We start from the raw sequence: 11,188 nt of genomic DNA on the forward strand, positions 1-11,188 counted from the left end.
CTGGCTTCAACTGCAACATTACGACTGAAGAAAAAGCAGCTTTTGGGTCACTTACTTGGTGTTGACAGGAGTGTAGGGGTTGTAGAAGGCCCTGATGACGTTGTGAGCGAACCAGGAGCACGCCACGATGGCACACAGCCCTGCAAGAGACAGTCCAGCACAGAGACGGGTCAGAACTCAGTGCTTTCATCCCGCGGCCGCCTACAGACCACAGAACAGTTAGCCGTTAGTGTGTTGGGTCTCTGTGGGGAAGACCTCCGACCTCCGACCTTTGGCGTTGGAAGCGGCGCCAGGAGGTCAAACCTTCCCCCTCCTACTGAAGGATGGGCGGGACATCTGAGGAACTGGGTTTGGATGAAGTTAGATAAAGCTGTGTTGTACGATGAATCAGCACCGGGGTGTTTTTACTACAACGACTCAACATTAAAGAGTTTTTAAAGAGTTCCTGAATTATCAAGAGTTACCATGAAGAAATGGTTCTTCTCTGCCAGACCTTTTAAACAATTATCTGGTAAAATACAGATCCGGACAGCCAGTGATGGACCAGTCCCCTCCATGCCTTGATATTGATCTTGACCACCGGGTGATCTCTGACCATCCCTCTGGTCCAAACACAGCAGAGTGTGGGGCTGGGGTGCATGTTGGGGCAACAGCGCCATCTTGTGACGGAGGTCCTCCTGCTCTCTGCGCCTTCCTCCAGTCTTCCCAGGATGCTTTTGTTTGACTGGAGGAAGGGAAGGATGAACGTTGAAAGAGAGAGAGACCTTGACAGCGGCTTGGATCTCCAGCGTGGGACGGTTTCGGACGGAGTGGATCCACTTTAATTTTCACAGGAGACTAACTCTCCTCTCTGCCCCATTAAACCAGTATTAATCATTTTAAATATATTCCACTGCATTTCCATCTTATAAAGTTGTAATTCATGTTATAAGTCATCTTGTATTTGATATAGATTTAGTGTAACTTTTAAATCTTGCAGTGAATAGATGCATGTTCAATATTTTGTTTTTGTTGAGAATAATGGACAGAGACATATTTTTAACTTCTTGCTCATGAACTTGAGCTTGGAGGTGAGTATGTTGATATGACAATCTGGGAGCTAACAGGGCTAATATAATATAAACGGTGGATGAACATACCCAGATAAATAAGTAAATAATTAATACGGCCTTACAACTTCATGTTCTTGCATCACTTGCAAATACTTCAGTTCAGTAGTCCTGGAAGTAACTTCAGCGTTAAGAAAAGATTAGGCCTAACAGAAACGACCAATGAGGTTTCAAGCCTTGTTATCCAGCTTCAGGACCAGGACAACTGGGACCCTTGAACCTGGAGGTGATGCTGCTTCTTCCACTTGTTATAGTCACTCCGTTGGTTGGAGCAAATCCCTGTTGCATTGTGGGGGCTTAGCAGCCACATTAGTATCTACCACATTGGTACCGGTTCACGTTACAAGTTATCTGCTGCGCTGGAAGAGCTTTACTGGAGAAGATGGAGCTTTTGAACAGTTTAGATCCATCTGGGATCTTAAAGACCACGCCGCTGATCCCAGCCGCTACGTCCGCTAGCACAGCTCACGTGTGTGCGCTCTGAACGCAGTGGAGAAGTTCAGGGGCGACATCTTTCTAACATGAACAAAGCTACGTCTTCATTTCTGTTTGTGTTCAGCGTCTGTGTTCAAACTCCTGCAAAGCCTTGAGACACAAACCGAAGAAAGAGATTGTAGCAAAAGTCTAACCAGAAATGTAACCGTTGTATGGATACAATTTATACAAAGAAGGAGAAGAAGAACAGATAGAGAGTCTGAGCAATGTGTAGCTCCCCTCTACTGCAGATGTGCAGAGTTACCAGGGGTGTTACGAAACAATACCAGCCCCCAAACAACTAACTTTACTCTGTGACTAAAGAACTGCAAATTATGTTGCCATTGTTGTTACCTTTGGCTGCTTCTTCTATGTTTAGTGGTTTCAAATATACGTTAACATGCAACAAGACATCTATTCATATATTAGCATTTTTAGCTTCTTAAGAGTCTGTTAAGAGTTGTTTAAGAAATCTAAATCTCTTTTTCTTCTGTTACAGATGTGAAAACAACGCACTTCCACTTAGTATGTTTCAGCTGCATGAAACTTTTATGTGAAACCAAATGAGATTTAATTAAGTTTATTTTGTGGCTTTACAATTTAACTTGCTGATTCTTTTCGTCGGACAAGAATATTTAGGTTTTTAAATACCTTACATGTTTCGGCGATTACTTCCGCCTTGGTGACTCTGATGAAGGCGGAAGTATGTCATGTATTTAATAACCTAAATATTCTTGCTCGACGAAAAGAATCAGCAAGTTAAATCATCAGATTAATTCAGCCATTAAAACCATTTGCAGCACGTGTGTGTAAAACTGGGCGCGTTAGGGAACTCTGAACTTATTTTTATTACTTTTTTGTGGGTAAATTCAAATGATCGGTTTGCTTTTTTAATCTGGTTTCCTCCCACAGTGTAAAACCATGTATATCTGGGTAAATGCTGACTCTAATGGCCCTTTTGCACTAGTCCTACCTCAGCTTGGTTCTACCCGCCACGGCCCTGTCTTGCGCTTTTGCACTAGGGGCTGAGGCGGGTAGAGCCGCTCCAAGCCGATACTTTTTCTGTAATCATTCTGGCGAGGTTCTAACCGGGCTGAGCCGGGACTATTTCTGACGTCACCACCCTCCGCGCCACTGATTGGTCGGGGGCAGGGGCCGTCAGACGTTTGAATCAGGAAGCGGGAGTCAGCGCGAGGGCGACCCGCAGCGATTTTATTATAAAGCGCAAAACGTCTGTTTGGTGATCCAACTCTGAGGTGCAGATGTTCATAAACCTGGGGGCTGACGAGAGAATTAAAAAGGGATGTAGACGGCTGTTTTACTCTCAGCCGCTCGCGGCTCCAGCTGATTTCTCATCAGCGCCGACATGAACAAAGCGGTTGCGCAATCGAATACGTCACAGTAGCTTCACCCCAACCCCCCCACTTCTCACCTGGCTGTGGAAAAACAAATGGGGAGAGGCGGGTAGAGGCGGGTAGAGCCGAGTCGGGCTCAGTAAGCACTAGTGCAAAAGGGCCATAAATGGTCTAACAAGTGGCCTGTACAGGGCTCCCTGCCCCCCAGGCCCAGCGGGACCCAGACCGGGCAGAAGCAGGTAGAGATGATGGATGGATGTGTGCTCTCTCACCTCCCACCAGCAGGATGATGCCACCGGTCATGGCGATGCGAGACTTGCGTAGCTGGTCACTCCCCCCACAGGTGGTGCACTTCATGCCCATGCAGGCCACACCCAGGCCGGTGATGGACACGATGATGCCAACTATCATCAGGGCGCGAGTGGCCTGGAGCGAACCTGCCACAGCCGGGGAGAAGGAAACCCAGAGATGATTTATGAGCCGCGACCACAGGAAGAGTGTGAAGGGTGTGTGTTGTTTTTGAGCAGATGGCCTTTTGTTTTCTGCTACTTGGGAACGAGGTCCAACGAGGTGGAAAGAAATAGAAGTACTCGCAAAAAGTCCAATAAAAGTCTGGATGTACACACCAGAAAAATGACGGCGAAAGACAAACCCAGCAGAGTGTGTGTGTGTGTGTGCGTGTGCGTGTGTGTGTGTGTGTGTGTGTGTGTGTGTGTGTGTGTGTGTGTGTGTTTGCCTCCAGAGGTTGTGAGTTACAGTCACATTACTCCGTCAGGACACCTCCGTGCGAGCTTTTCTTGGAAAGGGAACCATGGGAAACAAACGGACACACAAACAGGGAGCAGAAACCCATCTCATGCACTTTCATTTCCCCTGAATCCTGCTGGTCTGTGGTGGCATGTAGAAGCACCCCCCACCCCCCCATCCCATAAACCTATCACAGGGTGAGGCCTCTCTTTGTCTTGGCCCCGCTGGTCCACCTAGAACCAGTCTGTGCCAGTTTAGGCCATCTTTGCCCTGCCCAGGCAAACAAAAACCCTTCTGCAGAGAGTGATGGATGGGCGGAGAGAGAAAGAGGGCATGAGTGTACGCGGGGGAGATACAACGGGCAGAAATGCTGTAGGGTGGAGGAGCCAGTTAGTGAAGGTCCGGATGTACAGTATCCTGGTTTAGAGCTTCATCGCTCTGGGACAATTTTGCAGTTTCATAAAACCGCAGGTCTGGTTCAGCCATGAGAAAACGTTGGAGACACAATAATCAGCAATCGAGTAAACATACGACCATAATACAAAACTGACACTGACTTGAACCGGAGGGAAATGTGTACGTATTTGTTGTGAGGACGTGCAGGTTTTCCAGCTTTAGCTGGATATTCATTCCTTGTGTTTGCGACTTCAGTCGAGAACAAGTTGGTAAGGTAACAAACCCATCGAGTCACCTGTATGATTCATCACAATCGAACAGTTAGGATATCGAGTGGCCTGAGTAAACATGACACCATGTTCTGGTTCTCCCTCCGTATTTAAAAAACACACTTCATATCACTGTGGTATTTTTCTGTTGTAAACACCTAATCTAGCTTTTGTTTTTTTTACTTTCCAGATGTAACATAACCATTTGGTGGGATTTTAAAATGACATATCTGATCATGCATCAACTATTAACGAATCAAGCTTCAAAAGAAGAGCAACACATCCGTATGTCAACTGTCATCAGTGGTCAGTCTAGTGTACAGATTTATAAATATGGAGCCTGTGTCCATCTTAAAAGTCAAGAAGTGATCAGCTTTTACTATGACTGATTTGAAAACAGCATCATGTATTTGGACGTATGAATATCCAGGTGTTTATAAGCTGTCGGTGTTGCCTGCATGTCCTGTGTGAGCAATGACAATGACAATAAAATGCAACAGAAAGAAGAGAAAGATGGTACAGGGTTCCATTTTATTTCAATAAGGGAGGGAGAGTTTAAAAACCAAAGTTGGTTTCTTTTCAAGAAAACCAGAACACTGGACCATCATTACATCTTTTGCTTTTCAGGGTTTCCCCTCTGGGGGGGCCTGAAGGTATCAGTAGGGTTTGAAATATTCATTTTATAATGATTTTTGCAGATACATCCAGACTCAGGACCTGAGCAGCAGGGGCGACGAAGGGTTAAGGATCTGTCCAAGAAACGATTTAATTCACGAAGGCGCTGAGGATCAATCTGCAACCTTCTGGTTGGGGAGCAACCAATTCCATCCACTGAACCATGGTCGTCCTGGCGATCCACCATTATTTATGTATTTATTTAAAAATAAAACTGCACTGGGCTGTAATATAAAGTGATGAAGAAAGTTTCAGCCGTCAGTGAAAATTTGGACAGAAGTGATGATGCTGGTGCATTTTCTGCAGACGACGAGTGTCTGGACCTTGTAAATGCCACGGTGCAACAGGTGCAACAGGTGCAACAGGTGCAACAGGTGCGACGGGTGTAACAGGTGCAACAGGTGTAACAGGTGCAACAGCTGTAAACAGGTGCAACAGGTGCAACAGGTGCAACAGGTGCAACAGCTGTAACAGGTGCAACAGGTGCAACAGGTGCAGCAGATGCAACGGGTGCAACAGCTGTAACAGGTGCAACAGGTGCAACAGGTGCAACAGGTGCAACAGGTGCAGCAGATGCAACAGGTGCAACATGTGCAGGAAGGAGACCACTTCTGCATATGAAAACTGTCACGAATGATCCCAAATCTGAAAACCTCAGCAGGGACCGACCTAAGCATTGCATTCAGTGTTGGTTCCTATAGTCTCTTCAGGTATATCTATGCAAACAATTGGCCACTGTGTGCAGAGACTGGGAACACTTTCAGTTGATGGAAAAATACCTGAATATCTGTTGACAAAAAAAGTGTCCGGTGTCAAATGTTACTTGAGTGGACTCATCCAGAGGCTTATGGGATGATAATTTGACAATGAGAGAGAGGTTGTTTTTTTTTTTAGCAAAAAGTGATGTTTCGTGGAGGAGGAGAGATACAAGGACTCAAAGTGCAAACTTTGAATATAGAAAGTATCTCTAATAATAAATGCCACTTACTGTCGAGCTGCAGGATGGAGTCGTAGATCTTGCACTGCAGCTGGCCGGTGCTCTGGAAGGCGCACGACATCCACAGCCCCTGGTACATGGCCACGGCCGTGATGATGTTGTCTCCGATGTAGGCTGACATCTTCCACTGCGGCAGGACCGTCCCCGCGATCAGCGCCACCACCCCGACCAGGGACAGGAAAAACCCCAGCAGCTGGATGCCGGAGTTGGGCATGTTTCCGGAAAATAATGATAAGAATAAAAAAAAAAGGATGAAGCAACTTTTAAAAAGTTCCCCGTGTCAGTCTCTGAGTTGTAATTAAAGCTGCTACTGGGATATTTGGTGACAGAAAGCCGTGGCACTGTCGCTCCGTGTTGAGGGGTCTGCGCGCAAGGATGGGCGTCCAAGAAAGTGCGCGATGGTGTGAAAGTGGGTGTGCAGAGACCAGCCCGCGGATGCATGCAGTCGCAGCTCTCTGTGCACTGCTGGGAATCTTACATGAGGTTGTCTCTCCAGTGGACTCCTTCTGGGGAGAGTTGGGCTCCGAATCAGATGTTTCACTCAGGAACTGTCAGATAAACATGAGGAAAATAAAAACAGCCAAGAGGTTGGAAAGTTTTACAACCCTAATTCAGCAAAAAAGTTGTGTAAAAAAAGTATACACTTATTTCAACAGAACAACATATCAGTTGTTGGATCTGAGACATTTTGCCCAAACCAGAAAAATAAGGGGAGCATTTGACAACAACAACAATAGCTGGCAAAAGGTTGGTGATGTGAGAAAGGAGCATTTCAGAGACAAAGGCAAAGATGGGCAGAGATTTCAGGAAAATGTTTAATCAACTGAAAATTGTGATCCACCATCTACAGAGTAAAGAATCATCAATAGATTCAGGGAATCAGGAGGAGGAGTGCACATGGGACAAGGCTGAAGGTCAGAACTGGATCAGTCCCTGTGATATTCAGGACCTGAATCCCTGCAGGGGCTCAGGAACCCCCCCAGAGACCACGGCCTGTCATCACAAGTTCTGCTTACAGCGCTATAGTGCAAGGAAGAAGCCGTACGTGAACACGACCCTAAAACGCTGCTGTCTTCTCTGGACCACAGATAAGATGGAAAACTGTTGTGTGGTCAGGTTTCTGGAAACTGTGGATGCCATGTCCTGCAGACGACAGAGGAGAGGAACCATCCCGCTTGTTGTCAGGGCTTAGTTCACGAGGTTGCAGCTGGAAAGGCACCATCGGTACAAAAAAGTACGCAGAAGTTTCAGAGTGACATTTTCTCCCACCCAGACGTCGTCTGTTTCAGGGAAGGCCTTGCATATTTCAGCAAGATGATGCCAAAGCACATGCTGACTGTTGAGAAGATACGATCCTGCAAGTCAGACAGGACTGGGGAGACGTCTCGCTGCCATCAAATTCAAAATGAGCTAATGCTATCAATGAAATGGCAAAATGTCTCAGTTTCCTGATATGTCGTTAACAGTGCCCTGGGAACAAAATATTCAATTTGCAAATCAGCATTCTGTTTATATTTTCATTTTCAACTGGGGTTGTAAATAAAGTTAAAATGTTTGTACATGTCTCTTATTAAAGCTTAATATTAAAGAAATAATTAGTTTCTCCCCTGTAAAGACAACTACTTGTACTACTATTAGGTGAATATCTGACTGTGTCCTTAATTCAGCATCACTCTTTAAAATTGTCATCTTTTATTTCCCTTTGTTTGTATATTTAACAGAGTATGTGCGCCCAAGTGCAGCAGAGCCGCCACCAATCAAGGATGCCGTCTGATTCATGATGGTGAAATGCTGAACGAAGACTGAATTCAGAGATTTGACGCCTCATCGCTGGGATTGAAGATGTTCATCCATTGCTTGCAGTCTGATATGTATACGGATTGAACAAGGTGTGGTACGTACAATGTGCTCTGTCATGTGTGCAAATAATGGCGGTCGCATTGTTGAAGTGCTTCAGTTTCTGGAAATGATGATGGTGAACTTTATTGGTCAGCTGCTTCAGAGTTGCTTGTTGTCGATCATGAATGCAAAACAAAATGAAACAATTTTTTCTTGTCATGCGTCTCATCCCACCTCTTTTTTTTTACCACTGCCTCCCCTTTCTACACGAGAACCTAATGAAAGACCCACTACTTGAACCATATCATATGGTATCATATATAAGAAGGAAATCCTCCATATTTGACTATTTTGATTGCGACAGTTGGAAAGTTGAAGTGTTTTGTGTATAAGTATAGCTTTTTTTATTGTTTCTTTTATTATCATAAAACAACAAAAATACAGGCTGTAGACACGTAATACATTAAACTGACATACAAAGGAAAGAAAGAACAGCTAAACTAAACTAAAGAGGAGCAGGTAAGTAAATGACAGAAAGTAGAGGACAACATTTTAAGATGTTTTCACTAAATGATCATTATAGGTTCAGAACTGAGGTTTTTCCTGCTTTTATTTGGTGAATTGAAGTTCTCCATTGTGTCACTTTACCATAAACCTAATAAAATGTCATATTTGATATAAATGAAGTAAAAAATTAATGACTGAGACATCTGCATCCCCACCTCATCTAAACATTTGCCTAATAAATAAATACATAAACAAACAGTTTTTTACAATTAAAAAAATATATAATTAGTATGTATACATTATGACATATAGTTATATATTTTGTATATATTTGGGAAAATAGTAGAAGTATTATTTCACGTCAGCCTTTACAGGGTTAAAACTGATACTCCACTTCATTTACACTGTAAACAAGTGGATGTAAATGGCTATAACTGCATCTGTCAAGTCTGTTAAAAAAATAAATAAATTACTTAAAAAGCCACTTTTTTGTTGTTATACATCAGTCTTTTGGTCTGCCACAATAATGTAATGAATTTAAAGGAAAACACCTCAATTGAGGGCTTTTCTCAGCATTTTTTAGGTGAGATTAAAGAAGAGTACAATTAATTACAGATCTTAATTAATTAATTGCAAAAAAATTGAATCGCTTGACAGCACTAATATATACACGGTAAGAGATTCAGTAAGTAGTAAGAAGAAAGAAAGAGCGGTCCAACAATGTGCAGGTGGTCACAGTGCAACACTTGAATTGATTAAGCTGAAACACCAAAATGTCCTACATTCTATTCAAATCTTAAACTTCAATAGGTTTGAGAATTTGTGGAGGACAAAAACAAGGGATAGATGGGACAAACAGAGAAATACCCATGAAACTCAGCGAGCTTGATGAAATACTGAAGTTTTCACTTGTTTTGGTTTTACAGTATGCCTTGTATGTTTCACAATGAACTCAATATAATATCACAGCCGGGGTCAATTAATAATACTGGACAATACATAAGTGAGTTAAGGTGCCGGTGGCGGCCACCTACTGCAGGGAGTGGAGAAACAAGATACAGTACCAAGCATTGTCCATTTAAGAGGTCACACTGAGGCTGACAATTGTTCCACAGCAAAGGGAGAGGAAGTAATAACCTATAAGCCTGAAGAACATTATCCCCACTGCCAGGTTAATGGGAATGTGCTCACCTACCGACTGGATTACACAAGACGTAATGAGGCTTTGCCAGATTGCTCATGCAGCTTCATTATCCGCTTCCTTTCTTCCTCTGCCCCCTCTGCCTTGCACTGACCCTTCAATCACTCACATTCCTGCCCTTTCAGTTCACTTTCAACCACCTCTTCTCTCACTATAAGTCCTTCTCCCCTCAACTGTACCCAGGCTTTGGAAAAAGGGCTGAAGTCTTCGGCTAACAAGGCCAACAAACGCCCCATTGTTGCTGGGGAGGAATCTGCTGCTCTTTGAAGTAGAAGCTGATGATACAAAGGAGGGTTGTTTGGGTTTAAAAATTGTGAGGATTAGATGAAACGAAGTGAAGGTTTGTTGAGAAAAACATGTGAAGTTAGAGGAAGGTTCAGGGAAAACACAGAATGAGAGGGGGAGATGAGCAGGTAGAAGATCAGGGGTCGGTATCAGGGCTACCAGGGCTGTTGCTACTGGAAACCTGATTTATATGACATCCTCTTGGATCGCAAAGAACACACAAGAAAGAAGAACACCCCTCCTCATCTGCTCTGAGTCCTCTTTACCCTTTTACTACTCACTTTAAAAAAAGAAAAACAAGCGTAAACACACATTCGTCTTGCTGGGTTAGCCGTTGCTCAACACTCAGAGGGAGGTGAAAAGGAAAACAGCTAAATCAGCCCGAAGAAGGGCACTAACTGCATTCTCTCAGGGGCTCTCCCTCCTGTTTCTGAGGCCTCCTGTGGGTCTGAAGTGAGCAAGTGTAGAGCAAATTCAATGACCGAGGTCCTTAAAGTGCCCTTGGAAGTCACTGAGGCATTAGCAATAAAACACACTGGGCCCACGGCTTTTCTCTGAAAGGCTCCGAGTGTGCAAATGAGGGGGATGGCGCCTGCCCTCTCCGTGTCCTCTGCCTTCTCCACGGGACCAAGGGGATGATGTTTTCGTCCAGCGGACTCGTTCTTTCCCTCTTTCTCCCCAAAACAATCCTGAGAGCTTTGAGAGCGACACGCAGGGCCGCTTACATATTTGAACGGGAGCACAATCACAGACTCTGTGGCTTCACGATGCACATCAGTGGGCTCCAGTCTAATTGTGGGATGTAAGAAAAAAGTAATCAGGTGTGACAACAAGTCTGAGAAGGGGCAGATTTCCCAGATTAGATTGAAACTCTGGTTGTTCGGTGTGGCCCTCTGTTTGGATTTCTTATGCTTCTGCAAATTCTTTCCTTTTGTTTTAGGTCACATTTTGGATTTAAGAGTATGCTTGTGTGTTATTCTCTTTCTAATTTCATTGCATGTCTTTATTCTAGTCATTTCGCATTGCAAACAAATTTGCACAGCCCCGACCAAGCTCCACCAGGTCAGCCCTATGCCGGTTCCTCGGCTGGGAAATCAGCAGAGCCCAGGTTCTGTTAGAGATTTGGGAACGGTAGCTGACTGAATACTGATTTATGGCCTGCTTTGTCAAGTTGGAAACATGGATGCTAATCTGAAAGGCTGCTTGGTTGGAGGAGGCGGCTGCCGCTAGAGATTCGTTGACTTAAGACCGTCGGACGCCATCAGGCAGTCAGGCGAGGTGTGTGACTCGAGTTGGGTTGGTGTGTCCCATGCAGTTGTCTGTCGGCGTTCGAC

General features: G+C 44.4%; 1 protein-coding gene across 1 annotated transcript in view; it reads right to left on the bottom strand.

Moving 5' to 3' along the window:
- Positions 1 to 6,512, bottom strand: part of cldn7a (claudin 7a) — a 9,767-nt gene extending 3,255 nt beyond the window's left edge. Inside the window, exons 1-3 of the mRNA XM_061709794.1 lie at positions 6,014 to 6,512; positions 3,211 to 3,375; positions 56 to 140 (exon numbers count right to left, since the gene is read on the bottom strand). Of these exons, the coding sequence (XP_061565778.1) occupies positions 56 to 140; positions 3,211 to 3,375; positions 6,014 to 6,236 (473 nt within the window). The 5' untranslated portion in view covers positions 6,237 to 6,512. The remainder of the gene's footprint in view (positions 1 to 55; positions 141 to 3,210; positions 3,376 to 6,013) is intronic.
- Positions 6,513 to 11,188: the final 4,676 nt, after the last annotated feature.

This window comes from Cololabis saira, chromosome 20 (assembly GCF_033807715.1).
Source record: "Cololabis saira isolate AMF1-May2022 chromosome 20, fColSai1.1, whole genome shotgun sequence".
NCBI classification, from domain to species: domain Eukaryota; kingdom Metazoa; phylum Chordata; class Actinopteri; order Beloniformes; family Belonidae; genus Cololabis; species Cololabis saira.